The 27,312-nt window shown below is 39.4% G+C and overlaps 2 protein-coding genes across 4 annotated transcripts in view; one reads left to right on the top strand and one right to left on the bottom strand.

Annotated features, from left to right (window-relative positions):
* Nucleotides 1–7,951, bottom strand: part of LIN52 (lin-52 DREAM MuvB core complex component) — a 44,313-nt gene extending 36,362 nt beyond the window's left edge. For 2 of the 3 annotated variants that reach the window (XM_087951874.1, XM_087951876.1), the window contains exons 1-5: nt 7,925–7,951; nt 4,166–4,240; nt 2,907–2,944; nt 2,394–2,460; nt 45–128 (exon numbers count right to left, since the gene is read on the bottom strand). In XM_087951874.1, the coding sequence (XP_087808000.1) occupies nt 45–128; nt 2,394–2,460; nt 2,907–2,944; nt 4,166–4,240; nt 7,925–7,943 (283 nt within the window). In that variant the 5' untranslated portion in view covers nt 7,944–7,951. Of the gene's footprint in view, nt 1–44; nt 129–1,965; nt 2,135–2,393; nt 2,461–2,906; nt 2,945–4,165; nt 4,241–7,924 lie in introns of those variants that run through there. The other variant, XM_087951875.1, reaches the window with a different exon arrangement.
* Nucleotides 7,952–8,189: 238 nt separating this feature from the next.
* On the top strand, nt 8,190–27,220 carry ALDH6A1 (aldehyde dehydrogenase 6 family member A1). The gene is made up of 12 exons (XM_087951867.1): nt 8,190–8,434; nt 10,326–10,385; nt 10,863–10,937; nt 13,469–13,630; nt 13,999–14,077; nt 15,979–16,281; nt 16,849–16,970; nt 17,810–17,999; nt 19,208–19,389; nt 24,278–24,457; nt 25,686–25,784; nt 25,972–27,220. The coding sequence occupies exons 1-12, from the start codon at nt 8,279–8,281 to the stop codon at nt 26,074–26,076; spliced, it is 1,713 nt and encodes a 570-aa protein (XP_087807993.1). The 5' UTR covers nt 8,190–8,278; the 3' UTR covers nt 26,077–27,220.
* Nucleotides 27,221–27,312: the final 92 nt, after the last annotated feature.

Here is a 27,312-nt window from a genome sequence, read left to right as displayed (position 1 = left end):
TGCAATAATCCCACTGTACTTTTAAATATCTGTACAACACTTACATTCATCCAGTCCCAACTGATATGCCAAATTCTGTAAACCTCTAACCTTTTCCATCAGATTAGCTGTAGTGAGACTTCCCAGCTCTAAAAGAAAGAGTGTGTAGATTACAAACATTTGTCATTAAATAATAATGAATAAATCATGCTTTTATTAGAGTTGAACCCCTAATATTCTGACAAGCAAAGTCAATGGGAAGCCAGATTCATATAACTGTCTTATTAGTTTAACTGCAGTGATTCACTTAACAACTGTAACAAGAAAGGGGGTAAAATGGGGAAAAACTCACTTAAGAATTGTCTCACTTGGCAACAAAAATTTTGGGCTTAGTTGTGGTCGTAAGTCAAGGACTACCTATAATAATAACCAAACAGAAAATAAAGGCAATTTGATATAATAATTGTATACATTCTGCATATAATGAAATCCACTATTTTTAGAGGAGACACCAGTTCTGCATCTGGTTTCACACAGAAAGAGACTATATCTGTAAGAGCTATGGTGGTGCCGTGGTTAAATGCAGTATTGCAGGCTAACTCTGCCAACTGTCAGCAGTTCGATCATGATCAGCTCAAGGTTGATTCAGCCTTCCATCCTTGATAAAATGAGGAACAAAATTGTTGGGGGCAATATGCTGGTTTTGTAAACAACTTAGAGAGGGCTGTAAAGCACTGTGAAGCAGTATATAAGTCTAGGTGCTATTGTCATTGCTATTCTATGTAACACATGAGTAACTATCTGATAGTAAGGAAAATATATATTGTAATTATCATCTGGACAACCTGGAAGATATAAACAGATGATGTTAGTTTTTTTCCACATATTGTTATTATGCTTACAATAAAGCAAGACATGACTGGCTGTTTTGCCTCTAAACTCCATGGACATTTTTCACTTTGTTCTATTACTTTTGATATTGAGTCAATGGATTTGAAGTTTCCTGATAGGAAAATTTATTAAATTGCCCTCCAACCAGCCAGATGGCATTCCATTAGAAAGGCTATGACAGGAAACTGCTATAATTAGGCAATTCCAAGATAGTGAAGTATCGAATATACTTGTGGATAAGCAGAGAATTGTGTCCAATATGCCCCCAAAATTGGGTTCATTTTATCCACAGATGGTCTTATCTGCAAGTATATATGGTAAAGTAGTTATTAAGGTACTCATACCCTTTATATACTCATATATATATATTCATCCACAGGTAAGCCTAACCTTGAATTATTAACTAAAATACCATACAAAGTGGACACTGTAGCTAAGCCAATTGGGAAAATCAAAACATGAAAATTTCAAGGATTGGTTTATCTGATATTGTAGTTATTCAATTCCATATTACTATTTAATCACTGAGACCAGCAGCTATTAATTCATATGGTTCAGTAATTCTACGTGTCTTGTAACTTGGTTTTTAAGAGTCACACTAGCTTGTCCATATTTCATAGATTACAAGAGCTCTGCAGAAAGACATCAATTTGTTCAGTAATACTGATGCTTCTCTGGGATTGTTAAGGAGACCAGATTCAACAAACAAGAATTTAACTTTAGCCAAAACTTATAAATTGTCAGCCAAGCTTGATTTTCCCCATCCTATGAAGCTCAGACTGCATTTGGTGCACATCTGAGAACTGGGAATATAGTTATCAAATATGTGCCAACATGGCCCAAGTTTCACAGAGTAAATGTGCCAAAGACTCAGCAACAAATAATTTTATGGCAGCAATAATAATGTTTCCCTTATCAAGCAGAAAAATATCAGGATTGCAGCAGTGTATCTGCACAGTCCGCACATGTTGCATTTAAGCTTTCCTGAAGCTAAACTCTCACCCTCCAGTCTCAATTCCCTTTAATCGCTTAATCTATTAAATTTACTTTATGCCTGGAAAGAGGGCGTCAAAATCTATAAGTTACTTACTTTGATGAGTGACTGGCAGGCTGAGAGGAAAAGAAACTCCCAGGGGTTTGATTTAAAAAAATAGGAAGAAAATAAAAGAAGCAAAGAAAATCCTTCTGATGGTTGTTTGTGTGGAGAGGAAAATACTCTCAGGACTCAGCACAAGCAACAAATAGCCATGGTAGAAGCTGGGTTCTGAAGGGAGTCATAGAAACAGCAATTTTGGAAAGCGCTGAAAGCGTTAATCTCAAATTAAACTCATTTACCTCCAAAGTCTATACTTAAAAAGTGTCATAATTACTGGACCTAATAATTATGTTGATTTCTTCATTATATGGTAGACTCAAAATGAAAGATAAGAAACTTCAACGGATTGTTATATGACAATAAAATCTAATATTAACCATATATATAATACAAAATGATTTTTATCAAGCACTGAGGAGAAACTCACCTCTCAACATATCAATATCATCATTTTCTAATTCAGCCATCCATTTAGGTGGGGAACTGGTGATGGGCTATTAAGAACAAGCATTCATAAACAAATTATCTATTTTAGAAATGTTTAAAAATTTATAATAACTAATTGAAATGCAGAACTATAACATTTTGCAAAATTCTACTGTGATTAAATAAAAGATTTCTAAAACAGATTACTATATCTACTAGAACAATTCTTTTCAAAGAAACAAAGTAGACTATTTTTTTAAAGCCAATATCATCCTACTGGAGTAAAATCTTGCTTGTTACTTGGATGTGGAAAAAAATATAGTTAGAAAACATAGCAAGAAAACAAAAAAAAAAGTAATCCCAGTGATTTTCTAGGCATTTATAATTCTTCAATTTTCTACTTTATCTGTTTTTTATTGTGATAAGTTCTATTTTCTATAGAATTTTAGGACAAAAATGTCTACATCAAATATCAATTCTTGCACTTAGATTTTTCTTACTGATCAATACTTACACTTTTAAAAGAAGCTGCAAATTCAGCAACACCTGGTACTGGAGGCAAGATAGATAATGCATTTTAATTTTTTTGAAATAATTGTTTATACAACTTTAAAGGCAATTACAATTTCACTGAATTAAACCGCTACATTATAATTCAGTACATATGTTACTTTTATCTTATTTTATGCTCAATTTTTTCCTGAGGTAAGCTATTAAACTATGTTTCTATAATATTGGCATGCTATGATTAGTGACTATTTATATGATACTTTTTTATTATCTACAAGCCTTTTATCTGTCATGCCTTTTTAAAAAATAAAAGAAACTTTTTAAAAAAATAAAAACTAGCACTTACAGCTAACCCTATATCTTTATTTTACAACATTCGGCATCATTATTTCTGGGTAAAATGTGCACAAGCTCAACAGAATTTACTTCTGAAATAAATTATGCAAGATTACCTTCTTGAACTCTTTTAAATCTCTGCCTATGAATAAACACACTCAAATTTAAGCATGTTAAAAGCAATCTTTTAATAGGACAGCTATTAGATAGAATATTAGATAGAATCATCAGTGTAAACAAACACCATTTAAATGCCATATGTGGCTTATCATAGTAAAAACTCATACAAGAATCTTCTTGGATGAGAAGTGAAACATCTTGAAAGAAAAACAAGAAAGTCCAGTTGCCTCCTGAAAAAGCACCTTTGGGACAAATTTATTATGTTTAAATGTAAATTAAATAAGAGAAAATATAATCATGAATAAAGGTGAATATATGTGTCCCAGGATAATTTTGTAGGATCCAATCTGGGTCGATTATTGGAACCAGAGGTTTTGTCGTCTGAGCTTTTGGACTCAAAAAACTGCTGGAGCCCATCTAAGGGAACTTCTGTATATGCTTAGTAGAAAATATAATTTTTATTCTAGCTCTACATAATTTTTGAATAACCTTGGCATGATTCTCAAACTGATATTTATGTTTTTAAAAGGCTATGTAACCCTAAACTAGATTATCCATACAATGTTACAGAATATTGAGTATATTTCTTGAATATATTTTTTAATGTTGTCCTACGAGCTAGTCAAAATTTTTAGAAACTTTTAGCTATATCTCAAAAAGAGTCTTTTCCCATATCTTAGGAAATCTGTATTTTATTAATCCTTACAATAGCATCTTACTAGAAATAATTATTTAGATGTAGAGTCTAAAGTTGGTTCACAATAGAGTAATCCACAATGATTTACTTCTTATTCAATTACTACTTACATTGCTCTGGCCACAAGTCTGGAGATGCCCTGTCCAACTTTTCAAAGCTCAGCAATGAGGCTTCCAAGTCTGAACCTAGAATTATATCCATGAACATATGTAAAAGCCAAAATAAATCAATATAGTAGCACCATTTTAGACTAATGTGTAACATTTACCTGTGGAGTACAAAATCTCTTAAGATGTAGCTTGGAACATGAAAAAGAAATAATTTGCCTCTCAAACTGCAATATTTCAGTGACACTAGATCAGGGGTGGGCAACCACGGCCCGCGGGCCACATCCGGCCCGTTGGTCTGTCCAATGCGGCCCGCCCTGAAAAAAATCGCTGCCATTGGTCTGTCCAATCCGCCCGCCCTGAAAAAAAAAAATGCTGGGCGTGGCGTAATTGCCCTGTGCCGCGTGGCCCCCAAAGCTGCAAAACAGTGCGGAGCGATCTAGGGGTAGGAAAGAAAAGAAATTTGCAAAGGCCTCAGCTGGGAGTTCGAAATCACCTTCGAGTGCGACTCTCTCCGAAGGTGAGTCCCCGCCGATCCCCTTTTTTCCCCGGGTTTCCAGGCTTAAACTTTGCAAAGGCAAAGCTTGCAGGCTGGAGCGCCTTCCCGCCGAGGAGCGGAAGGGTTCCACCCGGCAGGCGGGCGGGGCTGCTTGAGCCACCTAAAGCTAGGCCGCTGCTGGTGGAGCTTGCCCTGCCTTGGTGCCCTGTTTCCGGCTCGGCGGTCCTGCTCGGGCGGCACTTTAAAAGCCTGCTCCCAGCACCCGAGCAACTTCCCAGCAACTTTCGGCTTCGTTTTAACTGCGGGCGCCGCGCCTGGCCCCGAGCCGCGCAGCGAAGGGAAGCCCGGCAGGCGGGCGGCAGGCTGCTTGGAGGAGGCTCCGGGCTTCCTCCGCCAGGCGCGAGCGCCCATGAGTTAAAACGGCCGAAAGTTGCTGGGAAGTTGCTCGGATTTCGGGGCTTCCAGGCTTAAACTTTGCTCGGGCGGCACTTTAAAAGCCTGCTCCCAGCACCCGAACAACTTCCCAGCAACTTTCGGCTTCCTTTAACTCACGGGCGCTTGCGCCTGGCCCCGAGCCGCGCGGTAGAGGAAAGCCCGTGGGCGGGCAGGCTGCTTGGAGGCGACCCAGTGGTGCTCCGGCAGCAGCAAGAGGCAGTTTCGCCCGGCTCCGCTCAGGTGTCCGGCTGGGGCTGTCAGGAGTTGCTACCGCCAGCGCAGCTCCGTGCGGCTCCAGTCCTGCGTTGCCTTGGGAAGGAAAAGGCAAAACCAGGAGCCGCTGAGCCTGAGCCTCCGGTGCCGCTGCTCCGTGCAAAGCACCGCCGCGGCTCTTCCTTTTGCCTTTCCTTCCCGAGGCAATGCGGGACTGGAGCCACGGAGCCGCGCCGGCGGTAGCAACTCCTGACTCAGGGGGCCTCCGAGGGGAGGGGAGCCTCCGAGGAGGGGAAGGAGGAGAAGAGGGGGAGGGGGGCGATTCCCAAAAATCTTGTGCTGACCCGCCCGCCTGTCAAATTTTAAAAGTCAATGCGCCCCTGAGCCAAAAAGTTTGCCCACCCCTGCACTAGATTGTTAATGTTATGCTTAAATTGTGTGACACAATTACCCCTTTTCCTGACCAGAAATAATGTCATAATCCTCCCCCAAAAAGATTGTTGTTTTACATACGCATCTCAACAATAGCAGTCCTAAACTGGACCCTGACTCACAACAAACAATTACAAATTGCTCCATAACACCCAGGATATGTCAATATTACACCTTTGTGGGCTGTCCCCAGTTTAAGAACCATTAGCTTAGGTCTTCTCACTGCTGATCCACTCTTCTTTGAACTTGCAGAATAATACACCAGCATTGCCAATTCCTAAGCTCTCTCACTACCTTTGTTCCCAGTTACTGCAGTCAATTTTGCCCCCCTGAATGCTATCCTTGGATAATGTCAGAATAAAGAGGAAAACAAGACTTTATCACTGTATAATATAGATAACTTAAACCTGTTTTTTTTTTAATCAGCTGAAGAAAAGAGTAAAGCAACATCATGGGACAGAAAAATGGAAGAGCACATTTATACCAAAGTTTGGTGTCACTATCAGTAAATAATTTCTGCTAGTATAGTCCAGGTAAAGAGCCTTTTTCTTCTGTGGCTCCCACCTTCTGGAATATTCTCCCACTGGAGGTAAAATCCACCCTTACATTCCAGGCCTTCCAAAAGAGTCTGAAAATTTGGCTCTGCTGCTTGACCCCACAGGGGCTTGCTACATTGCAGTGACTGACTGGGTGAAGAAGATCCCCACCACCAGGCCACTTATCATTTTGGTTTTTAGTTTTTTTATTTCTTCTAATTTTAATCCTACAGTAGAACCGGTGGTGGTATTCGACCGGTTATGGTGAGCCGGTAGCAGTGATGAACAGCAGAGACCGAACCGATTCTCTCCGCCACTCTGCTGTTGGGCCTGGGCTCGCATACTCGCTTTTATCTGCTGAATTTGAAGCGCAGCTGCTTTGCACGGCACAGAATGCCGCGTGGCAGCTGCTGAAGCAACCAGGATCGTGCAGGTGGCGAGTTAGAATGCCTCTTGTGCCTGCACAAATGCCTCTGCGCCTGTGCAAATTGTGTTTGGTGCACGCATGCACACCAAGTGTGTGCACATGTGCAAAGTGTGCCCACCAAGCCACAGCCACCTTACCGGTGGCAAAAGTATTTGAATCCCGAGTAGAACCTTTTTTTAAAAAACTTTTTATCACATTGTAAGTTGCCTAGAGTCACTATTGGTGAAATGGGTACATTTAAATTTAATAAATGCTTACTATGCCTAGCAGCCACATCATAGATTCCAAAAATCCAACAGGATTCCCTCCCAAAAAAAACTTCTTTTATTAAGAAACAGCAAGATTTCTACAATCAAAACTACACTACAGCACCATAGCTCATCTGCCCAAAGCTGAACTATCACAATCTTCCCTGGCCTGTTAGGCTTCCAGCATACAAGAACTGCCATTGGGAGGGCAAGTGGTAAAAGTCTGATTTACTCCAGGGTGATGGCGTTCACTTTATTTTCCACTGTTGGCACTTTGTGACACAAAACACAAGCCAACCATCATTCCTCAGGTCATTGTAGAGATTACTAAGAACCTGGTCAGACCAACTAGAGATCTACTTTAAATTCTAATAGTCGTTTTAACAACTATTTGTTTCCAACTATGAGCTTCTGTCATGCAAGATTCTAAGCATATTAGTTCAGAAGCCAAATCTAATGATACCCAAAAGAGCGTCTCCGCCTGCGTTTAAGGGGCTTCTGGCTAATTCGAAACCCAGTCTGATTTGAGTTGGTTAAGGCAGGGGTCTCCAACCTTGGCCACTTTAAGCCTGGAGGACTTCAGCTCCCAGAATTCCCCAGCCAGCAAAGCTGGCTGGGGAATTCTGGGAGCTGAAGTCCTCCAGGCTTAAAGTGGCCAAGGTTGGAGACCCCTGGGTTAAGGCATCAGCAAGAAACCGGCAGACTCTGGGTTCTAGTCCCGCCTTAGGCACAAAGCCAGCTGGGTGATCTAGTGCCAGTCTCAGCCCTTAGGAAGGAGGCAACGGCAGACCCCTTTTGCAAAACCTTGCATGTGCAGGCAAGTCTCGGAGAATCGACACCACTGAAGGGAGGGGGGAAGCGGCTAATTATCTACGTAAATCAATACATGCCTCCTCAAAATTAGGTAAACGGCGAGCACAAGAAGGAAGACCGAAGACTACAAACCTCTCCGCCTTCCTCAACGTCTCTTACCTTCCGTAGAGACCGCCATCTTAGCCCATCACATGACAGCCCAATCTCCACCCACCCTCCTTTCACGCGGGAGTCTGCAGTCTTGACAGCTCTTTTTGGAACGAGTCGGAAACGCTCCGCCTCCTTTCCCCCCTCCCCCCTCCCCGTTCTGCCTCTTTCTCCACACACAAAAAAAAAAAAAAACCCTCCAGAGGTCGTAACTAGGGTGAAGAAAAATTGGCCAGTCAAGTTCCGGCTGGAGGGGGCGTTTACAGCCAAGTAGCCAATGGCATCCTCCCCTTGACGGGGAAGGGGGCAAAGCCGGGCCCTTTCAATGCTCTATTGGTCGGTGAGATTGCCCCCCCGAGGGGCGGGATGCGGTTCGGGTTGGCCAAAGACAAAAGGGGTGGGCGGCGCCCAGCTGTTGAGCTGCGAGTGGGCAGGGCGCTCGTCGGCAGGTGGTCGTTGGAAAGAATGGCGGTTGTGGCTGCGGTTCGGGGGTCGCAGGGAGGGCGGCGCTTCTGGTTCGAGGTGAGGTCGCGCGAAAGAGAACGGAGGGGCTCCGAGGGGCGGGTGGGGGTGGGGGGAAAAACGGCGTCTGGTCTGCACGTGCGGAGTTCCCACCCTTGCTGCCGTTGGCGTGGCGGGGAAGCTCTTCTTTCCCGTCCGTGGGCATATTTGCGCCCTGCTCCTCTGAACCCCTCGCCGTGGAGAGCGACTTCTGCGCCCGAGGGCGGGTGCGGGGGGAGAGCTTTCCCTGAAAAGGACGGCGACGCGTTTTGCCCTGGAACACAGCAAAAGACCTTCCGACAGATTGAGGTTCCTCCGGGCTGTGGAGCCTTTAACCATCTGGGTCGCCCTCGATGGGATCACGCAGCTGGGCAAGACCCGCTTAGGATTTTTGTAAACTTCGGATCGGCGGCGAGTTCACTTTTAAGGGCTGTCTCTGGAAGAAAGAAAACGGACGGGATCCCGAGATCTGCGCCAAATTCTGTTCTGCGCACGCAGGGCTGGCTGGAGAACGGCCTTGTCAGATCAAGCCAAGGTCCACGAAGGTTTCCTTGTGTGCCAGACGTTGATTGGCCTGGAAACGAAAAGCTGCCTGCCCTTTAGTTCAGGGATCTCCAACCTTGGCAACTTTAAGACTTGTAGACTTCAACTCCCAGAATTCCTCAGCCAGCTTGCTGGCTGAGGAATTCTGGGAGTTGAAGTCCACAAGTCTTAAAGTTGCCAAGGTTGGAGACCCCTGCGTTTAGTTAACATGCTGCCTTCTTCTTAAAAGCTGTCCTGCATGTAGGACAGTTTTGTCAACTTTAAATTGAGGGTATATCAGGTGGGGAGCTGCACTTGTGGGGCATGAAGATTGGGACCCAAAGGCAGAAGGGGGGGGGGGGAGATTTTGTGGGCTGCAGGAAGGTGCAGAAATCCCCCTCCCACCTCATTTGCCGGTTTGCAAGATAAGAACTTGCAAAGGTTTTGAGATAATAAGATTCTTAAATCTTAGGAATATAAACAGTGAGATAAAAGTTGATAAACGTCCCCCAAATCACCCCTGTTTTTTGAAAGGGGGCAAATGGTAGTGGTGATTGTTAATCAGTGTTTCTAGAGAGAACATTGTGAGTTTTCTCCATTCAATACAGTTTTCTGTATTAGCTTTGTTTTGCTAGGAAATGTTAAGTGAAGAAGTAACATATGGACTATAGGCCTGAACTGTCAGGTCTCTTCCAAGTGATAATCTATTAATTTATTGTGATACAGAGGTCAGATGCAATACGAAGCATTTAAGATGTTGGAATGGGATTGGTTTGAGTTCATGTATGCTATCAAGCTTGCTATTGCGAGAATAAAATATAGGAAGATTTCCATATATGCCTCTGTGATCTTGGTGAAAAAGTTTTAAATATAATTAGTCAATAAGTACTTGGAAATTGTTTACTTGTGAATTTCCTACACAATTTTCTTCAACTAGAATGACCTGTTCATATTACAATATTTTCATATTACATTCTGCAATGAGAAAAAGTAGTAAAGAGAAACAGCAATAGCTACTCAGACAATACAAAACCTTGCTTTAGTGATAAATAACTGCAACTGCCAAGCATTAGCACATGGATTACGCCTAAAGTGAATACACTGTATATAATCATTTAAAATATGAACATGGGTGAGTAGAAGGTTTGAACCCTATAAAAACTTACTACCAGCATCTGATAATTCCCAATAAAGATGAAACAAGTAATGCAACGCCTCCTGGTGGTCAATGTAAGTGCAATATTTTATGACGGAACTTTTTGAGATTTAGTCTTGCCTTTATATTGTATTGTCTTTCAAATTATATTGTGAATTTCACAGTTACCTGGATTTGTTCTTGAAATGTAGGATAGATGTGCTTAGTTGGTTCTGTTTGCTTTTTGCCTTACAGATCTCGAGGAAGGCAAATTTCAACTGGCATTCCTCATCATTTATTTCCTCTTCTTCAGTGGTAAGTTATTTTTTAAAGAAAACAAATATTAACTTAGAATAAATTTATATGCTGTTTCTCCACTATGCATTATTTGTCTCAGTTTGTAGGTGGAGAAGAATAGCATTCTGGTCAACTTTAGAGTAAAACATTTAAGACTAGGAAAATATCACTTTGTCTGGGATAATTTGGCCTTAGAGCAAAATATATTCTTCTCAACAGAAAGAAGAAGAATAACTAAAGTGGATTTAATTGTTTATTGTAATAAAAATGGCTTTAACAGTTTTGCAGATTGTACTATCAGGAATTTTTGATCCACTTATTTTGAGGTTCATTAATATTAATCCAAAAAAAATGAGTCCTATTTCTGTAAAAGATACAATGAAGAGCAAATAGGAACAAATAGAATTAATATGAGTTTCATTAAGTGCAAGGAGCAATCTTATTTTGCTTTTGTAACACTAGGATATGCATTAACCAGCATTTTGTATTCTACAGCCAACAACCAAATTGTTCATTGATGGCAAGTTTGTGGAGTCAAAAAGTAATGAATGGATTGAAATCTGCAACCCTGTAAGTAACATTGGTTTGTTTTTGAGACAGAAAATAAATGATATTCTAAACTATTTTTAAGTTATTTAAATAAATTTGCTACAACTTAATTTTGAAATTAAGGGAAAGTTTATTCTTAATTTCCTAAACAGGAGATTTAGAAGACGGAAGCAGCATGAAGTTTCTCCCACCACATATTTTTCCTGTAGGCTGCTTCCTTCTTCTACATTATACTCTTTAGAAAATTAAAAATAAATAAGCTTTTCCTTAATTTCAAATTTTTGTTATAGTAAAATATTTGCATGCTTGTAGAGAATTTATGGGAACTAGTTAAATTATAGTTGTAGGTAATGCACTTTTTAATGCAGCTTATTAACATGAAGTTCATTTTGTATCAACCCATAAAAATATCACATGTTCTCACTGATGGGTCAGAAGAGGAAGGATTTACTCAAATCCAGTATTGTTTAAATGATTGGGCTTTCTTATCTCCCAACCATTTGCCATAATCCATTCCAGAGGATCCTCCCAAAATGATCTTGAAGATGTTCAAACTAAATTTATTAATTCAGCAATTAAACTTGAGAGAAGAATCTATTTGGGCCAAGGACCAAACTGTCAGGAATGGATGGTATCACTTGCCAGAATGCCATCCCAGGATTAGGTAGGGCCATTGTTTAGACCAGGGGTCCTCAACCACCGGGCCGCGGACCGGTACCGGTCCGTGGAGCACTCTGTACCGGGCCGCAAATAAATTTTTTTTTAAAAATGGCGGCTTTCTTCACCTTCGGTGAATGCTGCTGGGATCAAGGACACAAATGAAAGAAGGGGAGGGAGGAAGCAACCGAAGCCTGTCCTGCTCTCTGGCTCAGCAGCTTCGGTTTCCTCCCGCTTCGTTCCTCTCTCAGTCGCTCTCTCGCTGCTCCACCAGCCCAGGAAGAAACTGCTTCAAAGAAGCCGGGGTGGCTTTTCCTGTCGCCGCAGCTCCTCCGAGCGCCCGTTTACCCCCACCCCGCCGCCCGCGCGCCTTCAATTCAGTGCTCCGTTCTGCCTGCCTGCCTGTCTGGTTGTTTGGGAGCAGCTTCGCTGAGAATAATAACTATTCGCCTCTTTATCAGCCGAAGCTGCTCCGAAACGAAGGCAGGCAGGCAGGCAGGCAGAACGGAGCACTGGGTTGAACCGCGTGCGGGCGGGCGGGTGGGGTAAACGGGCGCTCGGAGGAGCTGCGAACAGGAAAAGCCACCCCCGGCTTCTTTGAAGCAGTTTCTTCCTGGGCTGGTGGAGCAGCGAGAGAGCGACTGAGAGAGGAACGAGGCAGACACCTGAGGGAGGGAGGGAGACACCTGAGGGATGGGGCTGAGGAGGCAGGGCCGAGGCGCTCCTGAACTTGGTGGTTTGCTGGCAGACATTTTATTACCCGACTAGGTAACAACATCAGATGTTACCTAGTCAGGTAATGAAACGTCTGCAAGCAAACCACCAAACTCGGATTCTCTCCCCCACCCTCCCGTCCTTGAAAAAGTGTTTGTGCTTGAAACTGGTCCCTGGTACAAAAAGGTTGGGGACCACTGGTTTAGACAGAGTGGGTGAGCTGGGCCAATAGACATAGAGCTCCAAATATATTTTTATGAAGTTATATGTAAACTCCACCCTTCTTGCTTTCCATTTTTTCAGTTTTATCCTGTCCAAGTATTGATACACTTCTCCCCAAACTATTAGGGCTCCCTACGCAGAAAAAAAAATAACTTGACTGTACTCTAAAAACAATTAGGTTTTTAAGAACCTCAGTTGGGAGTAATGGCGGTTTTAGGCTGCCATTGATAAAAGGCAAGTAGTCATTTCCTTGCCATGTGTTTTTAAGCTGCCCCAATTGAGTTTTTTTTTTTTTTTTTAAAAAGCCTAATTTCATCAAAAAGGGGCATTTTTCATTGGGACTTCCTTCCCAACATGGCCTGTAAGGCCTTTTTAAAAATGTCTTTAAGATAACTTCAACTGCTGGTGATTTTTTTGGCTATTTCCATGTAGTTTTATTGACAAAAGTACATAAATGTTGCCTCCTTCCAAAATATTTAATTATTGTGCAGTTAAAGCCTCTTGGAAACTTTTTAAAGATTGATTCCAGGCAGAAGTAGCAAAAACACTCTTATTTCTAATCACATATTTGTGCCCAGGTTAAGGAAAAACTTGCTATCTTCAGTCAGCAACTGCTTAGAGATAAGAATTTGACTACAAGGAGAGGTGGGGTTGAGAAATAAGCCTACTGATTGGATGTGCCCTGCTAGAAGTTCCTCATTTCTGCTTTATATGGAGCAACATAGTCATAATATTTTCTTGAAAACTATATGATTAGGGTACCAGCTGCATAATACAGTTTACAGTTTTTATTACTACATTAAGAACAGCAATATTAATCTTTACTTTGAACTGGAAATAACACTGGGAACTCATCCCATAATAGATTTGTGCTATCTAAAGAACTCTTGGATGGCTACTGGGAGAATTTCAATTGTTGTAATTAATCATTTAATTCTATGGGAATGTCATTCTAAAAGGCTACCAATGAAGTTGTTGGTCGAGTCCCAAAAGCCACACAGAGCGAGATGGAAGCAGCAGTGGCTTCATGCAAAAAGGCTTTGGCAAACTGGTCAGAAGTATCTGTTCTGAGTCGACAGCAAATCTTCCTGCGGTACCAACAGCTTATCAAGGATAATCTGGTGAGGAATCGCTATGCCCTTGATGGCACTGATTTTCATAAAGAGCCAATGCAAAGAGGAGCAAAATAAAAGAATGTTCACCTATTCATGTATATATTAAAAATAGACAAAAATTATATAAGTGTAGGAGGTCATCTTTCTTTGTTCTTTTATATTTGTTTTATATTCTTTTATATTTGTTCTTTTGCCAACATATCAAGCTTTGGATTTTAGGTTTTATTTAAAAAAATGCTAATTAAAAAGTGGGAAAGATGGGCATTTTAAGTCATCTCTTGTTTTTAGCCTATTACAGAACAATGTGTTTTTCCAGAAATTTGCTGAATTTTTGTGGTTCTTTTTCCTCATTTGTTTTATTCTCTTATCTACAGAAAGATATTTCAAAACTGATCACTTTGGAGCAAGGAAAGACTTTGGCTGATGCAGAGGGAGATGTGTTCCGGGGCCTCCGTAAGCTGCCTGTGTCTGCTTCTTGCTGTATATGGAGAATAGTTTTTTTTGGACTGTAGGAAGATGAGAATATTTCCAAACAACTTAACTCTCAGGATCTCAGGAGCATAGCTCCCATCTCTGGACTTTTGTATGGGGAATTTCATGCACCAAATTATAAATTGTCTTTTCATGGTTTTTGTTCAGTCTTAATCCTATTTTCCCCCAGTATGCATATTATGCTGGTATCATAGAATCATAGACTTGGGAGGAACCATGAAAATCATTTTGTCCAAATATCTCAGTGGAGACTTCAATTAGGGCATCCTTGCTAGATTATTAGCATCTTCTGAGGTAATCTGTTTGGATAGTTTGTTTTCTTCTTTTTCCTTCTTATTTATTATGTATTTCTTAGATATATCTCCTGCCTTCCTCTGGTTCATAGCTATAATTTGGTGGTTTCCGGCTACAAGTTTCCTAAATGTAAAATGCTTTCAGCTGACCTGGATATGACATTCCTAAATTGTTGAATTTTGTATGTCCCTAATCATATAGCCTCTTTAGGGATATTGCAGAATTAGTGATGATTGTTGAGTTTTGAATTACATTTTGGTATAACTAGGTCCTCTTCTTACTGATCTGCATACAGTGCTGCATACTTTGGCACAAAATCCAATTCTTACTACAAGGCTTAGGAATATTTATGTGTACATGGGATCTCTAATTTGGAATGTAAGTGTATTGTTGGCACAAAACTAGATATATGACACCAAAACTCACATGGATTTTGAGGAAATACAACATGTGATTTCAGGAAGCCAGAGATAAGACACAAAAATCTATTGAAAATAAAGGAATAAGCAAGAGGTAGAGATGACTTCCTGCTGAAAAGAAAAAGTACTTCTTGATTGGAAGGCAATTGTTGTTTGGGAATATAACAGTTTCTAAGAAGAGCTTTTTATATTTTCTTCATTTCCCTTTCAAGTTGCCTCTTTCCCTTATCATAAAGTTTTTGTCTCCGCTGCTGCCATTTCCCTTTCTTTTCTGACAGGATTCCATCTTGGTGTTTTCCCTTTCTTTTTGGTTGGAAGGAACGGGAATATATTGTGTGATTCTGGGTATAAGATTGGATTGTATGTATGAAAGAATAGTACAAACAGAAGGATAATCTGTAAATTTCTAAATGAAATACACTGTTTTACAGGCAAATGGTTTCTGTCAATAGTCATTATTTTTTGTCTTGTCCCTGTGTTTTTTAGAGAGTGGGTCTTCTGGCAGACATATGCATATATCTATACTATGAATGCATACTATCAGTGACTCTTAGATACATTTAGTGGGGATAGGGAAGAGAAAACCTACAGGATTGATTTGAGTTGGCAACCCTAGACTAACCACATTGGGAAGATGGGTATTACCCAAGATTTTTTCTGTGTTTTTTCTGTCTGTTTTTCTGATGGTTATACAGGTAGTCCTCAATTTAGTCCAAAATGAGATAGGTGTTAAGTGAGTTTTGTCCCATTTTAAGACCTTTCTTGCCACAATTGTTAAGTGAATAACTGCAGTTGTTAAATTAGTAATATGGTTGTTAAGTGAATCTAGCTTCCCTCATTGACTTTGTCAGACATTTGCAAAAGATAATCACAGGACCCCAGGTCACTGCAACCGTCATAAACATGAGCCTGGTACCAAGTGACTGAATTTTGATTGCGTAACCATTGGGATGCTGCAATGGTCATAAGTGAGAAAAATGGTCATGTCCCTTTTTTCTGTGCCGTTGTAACCAAATGGTCACTAAATGAATTGTTGTAAGTCAAGGGCTACCTATAGTGGCATTTAAAACTTAAATGGTTTGAAGAAAAAAATTGGAAGCTAAAGAACAGGAACTGAGGGAGATACTTTTCTATTTGTTTTTGTTGCAGAGGTGGTTGAACATGCATGTAGTGTGACATCTCTTATGTTGGGCGAAACCCTTCCCTCCATTACTAAAGACATGGACACGTGCACCTATCGCTTGCCTCTGGGTGTGTGTGCAGGCATTGCACCTTTTAATTTCCCAGCTATGATTCCTCTTTGGATGTTTCCTATGGCCATGGTGTGTGGAAACACCTTCTTGATGAAGCCCTCGGAGCGTGTTCCAGGAGCTCTTATGTTTCTTGCCCAGCTGTTGCAGGATGCTGGTGCACCTGATGGAACACTAAACATTATCCATGGACAACATGAAGGTAATAGCAAGGGGTTCTTGAAAGGTCTCTCCCCACCCCTTCAGTGTACAGATGGTATGGAATATATAAGTCATGGGGAAAGTAGTCAAGTTACATGCTTGTATTCCTAGTTTATTAATTCAGAATGAGGAATTAGGCAATTCTTTCATCACTTTCTTTGCAGCCAAAGTAAATACGTTTGTAAGTATTTTATCTTTGTAAGTATGTTATCAAATGACTAGAGAAAGTCAACTTTCACTGCTTTTGGGTAACCCAGTTATCAAGTGTGATTGCATAGTTTATGACTCTAGATCAAATAATTGTGATCATGCATTTGTGCTTTCATACAGGGAAAAAGGAAGAAGTAAATGTGCCATTTGAGGAAACCCAAGTAGCTGAGCTCCCAAGAAACAGGGTTTTAATTGTAAGAAAGTTAATTGAGAATATTATAATTTTAGTGTTTAGGATAATTGGAGATGGAAAAATGACTAATTTTTAATTATTACTGTCTTAAACTGTACAGAAAATGTTTTTAATAATTTGTTGTAATTGTCAGTGTTTCATTTTTGCTCTTGTTTTTGTTTACAGCTGTGAACTTTATTTGTGATCATCCTGATATTAAAGCCATCAGCTTTGTTGGATCTAATCAGGCCGGAGAATACATCTATGAAAGAGGTTCAAAACATGGCAAGAGAATCCAAGCTAATATGGTAAAACTCAGCATAAAAAAACCCCACTCCATTTTACCAAAAAGCTATCAAACATTTTGCAATATTATTTTGTGCTTTGAACTGCAGATCTGATTTGCAGTTTCACTGAAGACAAAAGTCAGTCATTTCAAATAAAGCTAAACAAAGTATATCTATGTTATTGAAAAAAACACAATGAAGAAAAAGCTTATCTTCATTTTGTATCATAGGTTTAAAAGTCCTGACTTAAATGTTCTGTATGAGTTGGGGCACTGAATAACACGTTAGTCAAAATGTTTTTTATTTTTATTTATATCTCCTAGTTATTTTCAGTGCTGGATAGAATATTCCCTGTTTCAATACAAATGTTGGGGAGCTAAGGAATAATATAATATTTAAAATTTGCTTAAAATGCATACATTCTGCCTTCCCATCTTCAAGTCGTTATCTTCATTTGGAATTGATTAACCAGCACATTGTGCCACACAAAAAAATCCAGAGCAAATAAAGGACAGAAAACTAGACAAGCTAGCTAGGAATTACAGGAACTAGATGACACAATGTACATTATGTAATTGAATTGTTTCCCATGTCAGTCAGAACAATTCCTTTGTACAATTTTGCTAAAGATTCACAAAGTTGTGTGTGAATGCATGGCATATGGGACTTTTCCAACATTTCTTTACCATTGTCAGTTTTTCATCAAGCATGATGAAAATTTGTATGTTTTACATACTTCAGCTATTCTTAACCTCTTGCCTGCATATTCAACAGAAAGACAGAAATTGGTTCCATAAGATCTAAAGATGGCTATGAAATGTGTATTTAGTACATTTGAGAGCCTGTATGTTATATTGTAGGGAGCTAAGAATCATGGAGTAGTGATGCCGGATGCCAATAAAGAGAACACACTAAATCAACTGATTGGAGCAGCTTTTGGAGCTGCTGGCCAGCGGTGCATGGCATTATCTGCTGCAATCTTGGTAGGGGAGTCTCGGAAATGGCTACCAGAACTGGTGGAAAAAGCAAAGAACTTGCGTGTTAATGCAGGTGTGTTTTTATAATCTGGTCTGTTATTGGCAGTTGCTTGCATGTAGAATAGCCTTCCTAGTCAGATTCCTTTTAGATGAGTTGAACCATTTCCCAGAATTTTTAGCATTTTACTTTGTTTATTTAGGGTTTTCAAAATTGAAACACACCAAACTTGGAAGACATTCATTTGAGGAAAACTCATTGATGTAGACCAGGGGGAGAGGTCAAACTCATGTCATCACGGCAGTGTCACATGACGTATTAGGACTTTTTCCCCTTCACTAAACCGAGCATGGGCGTGGCCAGCACGTGACGCATCTGGCCCACAGGCTGGGAGTTTGAGTCCTGATGTAGACAATCATAGTGTATCACAATGGGTCTTTATTTTATCTATTTATATCCCACTTGCCAGAACTATATTCCAAATTCACCAACATAAATGGAAAAAAAAAATTCTATCAGGCTTGCAGATTAGAAGGACAGGCAGTTGATGGTTCTTGTTCCTCTAACTAATGGTACAATATCTTTTCCCTTTGCTACCATAATTCAAGAGTAACTAGCAGTTAGAACAAAGGGTTCTTTCTGCCAGAGAACAAGTAAACAAGTTCCTTGCTTCCCTTCTCTAGCAGATGGGTGGGAGCAGGACAATTCCATTCTTGCCACGTTAGTCTTAACATAAACCACTTCAATGACCTTTGTATTCTTGGCTTGGAAAGAAGGGGTCACTTTCAGCTATGCTATTCCAGGGCTTTGTAGAATTGAGGGCATCTGATTCTGAAATATTCATTTTGAGTCCAACATGACCATTGCAAATGCTGTTATAAGTTATTAGATAAATTTGCATTTTTCTTAAGGTGAATTAGTTAAATATTGCTTAATAATGTACCTACAAGAGCAACCAAAATGCTTATTGCAGTATTTAAAAAAAACATGGAATGGCTTACTAGCCTATGCAAATACCTGGGTACAAAAAGGAAGACGTAGAGCATTTACACAAATAGTTTGAAACAAGTTGCTTAAACTAAATAACATGATGGCTATTGTACCTTGGATAAACAAAACTTATAGTGAACAAATATTAAATAGCAATTATTAATAGCAATACTAAATAGCAATCTTAAGTACAGCCTGATGATGTTACAGAATATTTTGTTTAACTGTGCTCTTTTTTTTGCAGTTTTAATGAAGCCCGATTTTAGTCTCTGAGCAACTTTTGTGTATTATAGGAGATCAACCTGGAGCAGATCTGGGACCCCTGATCAGTCCACAGGCTAAGGAACGGGTCTGCCAATTGATCGACAGTGGAGCAAAGGAAGGGGCCAATGTTCTTCTTGATGGTCGAAAAATCAGAGTGAAAGGATTTGAAAATGGCAATTTTGTTGGACCTACTATTCTTGGTAAAGTCAAGGTGAGTTTGTGCATTGATCATTCTTACCAGTTTTAAAAATAAAGAAGGGAAATCTAAAATGATCCAAGAAATAATTCTTCCTCTCATATTAAAAGAATTGGTGTCTGATTATTTTTTGAAATGTTGAAATGTCCTAAAGCTTGTTTACTTTGCAATAAAGTGGATTCCGACTAGATTGTAAATGATCTGTCAGTGATATGGGAAAAATATGATTTATGTATATCCAAAAGGGGAGAAACATAAGTAATTACAAAGGTAAATATGCTTGGTGAATCCTACTCCTCAATAAAACATTATAAATAGGCATCATAAGTACTCAAAATTTAAATACTGAGTTTTGGCTAGCATACAGGTATTTACAGAGAGTATCCAAGAATTAGACTTCAGGTATAGGCAGCTACATCCTGCCTAAAATACAGTAAAAAGAGTAGAGGAGGAAACACTAAGTTTCAGGTAATCCTCGACTCATAACCATTCGTTTAGTGACCATTAAAAGATACGGCACTGAAAAAAGTGAGTTATGACCGTTTTTCACACCTAATGACAGTTGCAGCGCCCTGTGGTCACATGCCCAAAATTCAGATTCTTGGTAACTGGCATGTATTTATGACAGTTGGAGTGTCCCGAAGTCATATGATCACTTTTTGCGATTTTCTGACAAGCAAAGTCAATGAGGAAGCCAGATTCACAAACAAATTATTAACTTAACAACTTCAGTGGTTCGCTTAACAACTGTGGCAAGAAAGATTCTAAAACGGGCAAAACTCACTTAACAACTGTCTTGCTTAGCAATGGAAATGTTGGGCTCAATTGTGGTCATAAGTTTTGAGCGCTACCTGTATCAGGACCCTACCAAATAATAGATAATGTTTGGAGAAGTGTTGCAACATATTTTCCGTGATTTTGTTATCATTAATGATTATATTGGTGATGCAAATAATGCGGGGCTGTACCAGTGACACACTAGGTAGCAGCATTCCTTTCTGCTAACTCTCTGTGAAATTGAAAATACAGATGGTCCTCAACTTGGGACCATTCATTTAACAATGGCTTACAAGTTACAAGAGTCTTAGAAAAAGGGACTTGTGATCCAGCTTCCAAATTAAGAGTGTCGCACCCCTCCCCCATGGTCACATGATAGCAATTTAAGTGTTTGGCAACCAGCTTACGTTTATGGTGCTTATAGTGTCCTGTGGTCATGTGATTGTGATTTGTGACCTTCCCAGGAGGCTTTCAACAAGCAAAGTTAATTGGGGAAGCTGGATTCACTTAATTGGTAATTTGTTAACAAATGCAGTAAAAATGATTGTTAAATTCAAGACAGTCCAAAAACAAAGCAAAAAAAATGAACTTATATCTGCTGTATAATAAAATCAAAATAACAAGTAAAATAAAAAATAAGAACAATCAAAACTGAGGATTCAAATCTTTGTTTTCTTGTAGGATTGCGTTCTTGGCGGGGATGGTGCGATAGATAGATAGATAGATAGATGATAGATAGATAGATAGATAGATAGATAGATAGATAGATAGATAGATGATAGATTCAATTACTATAGCTGCCCATGTCATATCATCACTCTGGGTGCCCTACAATCAAAACATAAACAATATCCCCCAATTTAAAATAATCAAACAATACAGTCATCAAAAACAAATACCGTATTTGCCGGCGTATAAGACAACTTTTTTGCCCTGAAAACATGCCTCCAAGTGGGGGGTCGCCTTATACGCCGGCAAATACGGGTATATTCTTCGCCTTGTTGGTGAGGAGGCTCGCTTCTCCCTCTCCTTGAGGTCATAGCAGGCGCTGGTGAATTGCAAAGGGTTCCTCGTAAATTAGCTGCAGATCTCAGAGCGGGACTTTGCATTCAGTTGTAGCCTTGAGCGTCGGGTTACCCGTAGCTCTGCCAGGAGGGATTACGCCCGCAATCCGGCCGGCTCCCTCTCGCTGAGGTGGGGCGGAGGTGGGATGTGGGTCCCTACTACCGCTAAGGCTCAGCTAGAGGTAGCGCAGCTCTTGACCCGGCTTGCTCGGTTTCTTCCTTCCGTTTGTTTTGCTTCGCTGGCGATTTCACCTTTGTGGAGCTGGGCGAAGGGACTGATCGGACCCCGCCTCTGGGGCTTAGACGTTACCCAGAATCAACCTGGTTTTCAGGCGCGTCCTTGGATGGACTCGGGAAAGGCAGGTGGAGAGGCTAGAAAGAAAAAGGATCTGGAACTCCTTCTTTCCTGCCAGATCCCTGGCAAGCAGCGTTGGGTAAGACCAGGCAGGGCCTGGCGTTTTCGAAAGGACTTGCCTGTTGAGTGACATCAGCTTCTGAACTAAAGCCCACTATGTCAGATACAATAAAGCAGAATGGGTGTCTTTTTTCTCTTTAAAGACGAAACAGAGGTTGGGGGTGGGAAGAGAAGAAGGGGAGCGATCATGTTAAAATGACAACTTTCTAGATCCAGTCCCGAAGGGGGAAAGGAAAAAAAACACAAACGCCTAATTTCCTTAATTTCACTGCGATTTCTCCTCTTTCACATCCCACATTGTCTTCTCTTGCTGCGGGAGCAATGTCACCTTTTACTCTGGTATCGATGGAAAAGCAGGTTTGGCAGCGGTATCAAGTAAAAGACAAGTGAAAGGCTGAGGAGGATTGACATCAAGATCAACTTATCTTCATTATGGGCAGCTTTGCAGGGTAGTTCATATTTCAGTTCATATTTCAGTTCATATTTTAGCAAGCATAATTTAATGATAGTGGCTGGCAAGTCAAATTTTAGATGCATTGCTAAAATGGGATCTGCAAATGTGGGGTTTTCAGAAAGCTAAAGGAAGGGGAGTGTGGGTGTGAAAATTTGGATATAATTAATCATGGCTAGTTTAAAATGCAACATTGCCACAATTAATATCAGAGTGAAAATTATGCTTCTGCAGGCCCTATTTGTGTCTTTCCGGCTTAGCTGAAATAGAATTCTTTTAATAAAGTTGCCTGTCCATGACAAGTCATGGTAAATGGGTAATTTGAAATTTAGGCACACACACACATTTTATAAAACTATGAACTATACCTGCTCTGAATCGGAAAATTACTTATGTTCTATTATTTGGCATACTTTCACAGCCTTGTGAGTTTTCCTGCATGTCATAAGCATTTGAATATAAATTAACATGTTGAAATCAAATCTGATATTCTTTTACCTTTTATTTGGTATGTGGAAGGTGTGCGGAAGAGGGGGTAGTCTTATACGGCGAGTATATAACAAACTCTATATTTTGAGTGGAAATGTTGGGGGGTCGTCTTATACGCCCAGTCGTCTTATACGCCGGCAAATACGGTAATTAAAAGCAGTACAATACAGTCACTGGGAAAGCACAAACATTCAAGAACAGACATCCATTTTATGATTTCCACACCAATTTCTGATCAGGCCAGATGACAAAGCTCTTCCATCAGACCGGCAAAGTCAGGGCCAGCCAAACCCTAGGGGGAATGATATTTCATATTTCATGCAGGTGCTGCAGCAGATATAGACCTCCAGGTCCCACCAGATGACATTCTCTAGTGGATGGAACTCACAACAAGCCTCTTGTTGGATTTGATGGGAGGAGTAGATATCACTGGAAAGAGGCAGTTCCTCAAACAACCTGGCCCCATGCTATATAGAGCTTTATAAGTTATAACCAGCAGCTTGAATTGGACCCCTAAGCAAAGTTTGGTTTAGTGATGAAGGTGCTGGCCTAGAAAGTAGGAGATTATGAGTTCTAGTCCTACCTTAGGCATGAAAACTGCTGGGTGACTTTGATCGTCACTCTCTCAGCCCAACCCATCTCATGAAGTTGTGGGTGAAAAAGAATAGAAAAGAGTATTACAGAATATTACATGCTCGGTGTTTTGAGTTAGAAGTAATAAAGGTGGGATAAAAATCTAATAATAAATAAAATAGGTAGCTTGTGGAGCAGAGGTATAATGTGTTGTAGTTCTAGATGCACATATAAATGCCCACCTAGTTGCATTTTGTACCGACTGAAGATTTATTATAAAGGCCAGAGTTGATAGGAGTTATCTGTTCAAAGATACACTTCTTTTCTGCAGAAAGTTATGGATTGTTGAAAGATGCAGGCCATGAATATTACATATCTATTTCTAATCAAACTAAATCTAAAGATGATGTTAAAATGATGCAGAAGGAACAGCAAACAGGGAAAAGAGCTGATTTCTTTCTTTTATACCAGTCTACTACATCAGGGAACGCTGATTCTGAATTGCATGAAAATAAGCTTTGTTATGTTTACAGGGTCTGGCTTCTAGGTAAGGTTGTGTAAGATTAGATTGCAGGCCTTCTGTAGCAATCAGGGAATTAAGGTCACCTAGTGTGTTTTATATCTGAATTGGCATCTGTTTTCTATACAGCTAAATTGCTACCCTGGGCAGCCTAACCATGCTAGGTCAAAGAATTTGCAGGTTGTCATCTATAGTATTTATGTGGGATCTGTAACAAAAGATTTGCACTTTTTTCCCCTTCTGATTTCTTAATAGGACTATTTTTGTTTGAGCTTCAAGGCAATAATCCTCTTCAAGCATACCAGTTTATTCTATATTTTTCTTTTCCAATCATTATTCTACATTTCATTATTGCTGAACATACTGAATTTTTAATTGGGATTATTTACCCCACTTAGGAATTTGCTGCTTAATTAAAAAAAAGTGTTAAATACCTTCCTCTTCTTTCTTAGATGATGCATGTTGTGTATAGTGTTGGGTAATCAGAGCCTAGAATAGCAGTCAATGGTTATGTGAAAGACATGTGAACCATGCTTTGTGAATGAACATTATTTTTTCTATAATATAATAAGTTTCTGAAGTGTATGCCATTTCAACTTTTTCTGTTTTGGTAGCCTAATATGACCTGCTATAAGGAGGAAATATTTGGACCAGTTCTAGTGGTTTTGGAAGCAAACAGTCTGGATGAAGCAATTGAAATAGTGAATAACAATCCTTATGGGAATGGAACAGCAATCTTCACCACTAATGGTGCCACTGCCCGGAAATACTCCCATTTAGTGGATGTTGGACAGGTAAATAAAAGAGGATCTTTTACATAGAACATGTTAACACAATAACTTGAAGTTTTGAGTAGAAATTAGATGGATCAAAGCAATTTCCTAATGTTCGAATTTTTCAGATAACTTGTAAAGCAGTTTAGATGGAAAGTTGTGACATATATAGCCCTTATAGTTTTAATAGTAGTATTTAATTATAGTGATTCATTCATTTATTTGCTTCTTGGGCTTGCTGCATTACTTAAAAAATGAGTCCCATCAATACTGCACTGCATACTACACCATTTTTCTCTCAGTGAAATGTGAAATATTTTATTGCATTAAACAAGAACATATCCTTTGTTACAGCCTCAACCCCTCACAGCTTCAACCTCAAACTGTCTACCGTGGACCTCACCCTATTCCTAAGTGGTCCTTAAAGAGGGTGTGCATAAGTGCACCAGTGTGCCTATCCTCCCTGTCTTATTGTCCAAATTTATCTGTATTTATTTCCTTTGTTCTTGTTTATGTTCATACTTATATTTGTTATCTTGTTGTACATGTTTGATAAATAAATAAATATTTTGAAGTGAAAAGCACTTGAGTGGACAATACTTGCTAGAACTCAAACAACCTGGAAAGAGATTTAGACTACATTTTTTGATTGGCAGCTCATGCACCAGAGAATTGCTTAATTTTTGTTTTGAAAGACAGAGGTCCACCCTTATAAAAAAAATTAAAAATCTGTAAAAGAGCCCATTGACACGTTCTTTAGATTATCAGAACAATGTCAGCATGTATCACAAAATAGGAAGAAAGGATATCTCAGATGATGCTATCAAAATTGACTTATCTTCCATCAAGATCAGTGAGTGGAAAATGACTGAAAAGTGTTATTCTCTTGTCTGTCTGACTGCTTTTTGTCATAACAGTACAAGTTTGATAGGGAAGATCCTTGCAATTTTAAATTCTCTTAGATTGATTATTTTTCATTAGGATTGTAGCAGGGAGAAAGGCTAAAATTCCCACCTCTTGCTGTTATTCCAATAATTATATATCTATACAAAAGAAGTCATGTATTGCTTGATTATGAGGTTGCAAAACATCAAATTGCTCAGTAATTATTCTAGGAGAGACAACTCTTCTACAGGAGAGTATGAATTTGAATGCAGGACATCCTGATCATGTACTCATACTTTATAGCATTCTGTGCTGATTGCTGCATGTGCTCTATTACAGTGTTGTTAATATGATTTTGATTTAGATTGGTGTGAATGTTCCTATTCCGGTGCCTTTGCCAATGTTCTCCTTCACTGGCTCTCGTGGATCTTTCAGAGGGGATACCAACTTCTATGGCAAACAGGTAACTGCTTTTTTTTTTTTTTAATGTTATTGTGTCTGTGAAATGGAATGTGGGAGGAATGTGCTTAGTAGATTATTGTATTTCATAGAGAACTTCCAGGAGCTTGTCTCAATTTTTTTCATAAGTTGCAGTGATTTTGCATTATAAGTTGGCATAAATTCTATACTTTAGTATCTGTTTCTTTCAGGGGGTGCAGTTCTATACCCAGCTGAAGACAGTTATTTCCCAATGGAAAGAGGAAGATGCCACTGTTACCAAGCCTGCAGTAGTTATGCCAACCATGGGGAACTAAAGCCAGCTGACATACTTGCTGGAATTGCTAAAAGTATTTTCATCTGGGATGGTGCAGGCTATTCTTGAGTTGCCATTCTTCCCTGGAAATATAGATATATCTTCATTTCAGGATCATCCTTTCCAATCAGTTGAATACAGCCTTTTAACACAAGATTTAATTTCTATCTATATATGGGATAATCTTTTTTTTTCTGTAGAAGAAAACATACTCTATGGTGAGTAATCAGGCCAAAGCAGTATCTGCTTCATCTGCTTTTGTTCCTATTAATGAGATAGTGTTGTAAATTCAAGTTCTTCCTACAAAATTAGTTTTTTGGGGAACCAGCTATTACAATAGTTTCTGTCACTCCTATTGCTTTTAAGATTTCTTTTTTGCAAGAAATCCCGCATATGCTGGAATGATTGTATCTCATACTAGGATGGGGCAAGTAAATTTCAGGAGACGCAAATCCAGGAGAACATTTCATAGAGCTGTTTTGAGAGCATGGCCTTGTGGAGAAGCAGTGAAGCCTTACCTTCACTAGAATTTTAGTTCCCTAAGCCATACAAAATCAACGAATTTTAATTTTATACATGAATGTGCCTACATACTATTTATGCACTGAATATATTTGGAACTGGACGTGTTTGAGCTTTGTTTTTAGAAGTGCTGAACAAATGGCTCAAGATAGCAACATATTTTTATAGAGGCAATATATTCTACCAATATTGCTTTAACCTGATTGTGATATTTTTCATTAGTCAAATTTATGTGGAGAAGGGTAGATTCTAGTACTAGTTACAAAGACATTTGTGATTTTATATACTTGAGTCTTGAGATATTGATCTCTGGGTTGTTCTGCAATATAGTATGTACTGATTAGCTGTGAGTGATACACATGTCAAATTTAGAGATAAAGGATGATACAGTGATGCTATTTTGGAACTATATATAGTCTTCAGATGGAGTTTTTTTTTAAAATCAGAAGATATTTCCGCAAATTTGGAAAATATGCTATTGCTTTCTGTTGTCTAATCAAATTAGCTTTTGTACCTAACAGGTGCTTAAAAACTGATCGCTATTAGCTGAACAGGTTATTCATTCATATGCTTGAAAGTTGCATATTGATGTTAATCATGAATAAATGCTACTAAATTCAGAAGTCTTGGTTTTCTTCAGATAAATAATCTAATAGTAGAAATACTTCTAATATTAAATTAAAGTGTAAACAATGGTTATTATTTGAACATGATG

This window comes from Notechis scutatus, chromosome 1, assembly GCF_049901735.1.
Source record: "Notechis scutatus isolate UNSWTSFEM ecotype Mainland chromosome 1, rNotScu1.2, whole genome shotgun sequence".
NCBI classification, from domain to species: Eukaryota; Metazoa; Chordata; class Lepidosauria; order Squamata; family Elapidae; genus Notechis; species Notechis scutatus.
The sequence above is the reverse complement of the archived record's forward strand: the minus strand, read 5'-3'. Positions and strand labels throughout refer to the sequence as shown.

Coding starts and splice junctions, on each gene's coding strand:
- ALDH6A1 (XM_087951867.1), top strand. CDS start 8,279: ATGCGGTTCGGGTTGGCCAAAGACAAAAGGGGTGGGCGGCGCCCAGCT. Junction 19,390..24,277: donor CTATTCTTGGTAAAGTCAAG/GTGAGTTTGTGC, acceptor CTGTTTTGGTAG/CCTAATATGACCTGCTATAA. Junction 24,458..25,685: donor ATTTAGTGGATGTTGGACAG/GTAAATAAAAGA, acceptor ATTTTGATTTAG/ATTGGTGTGAATGTTCCTAT.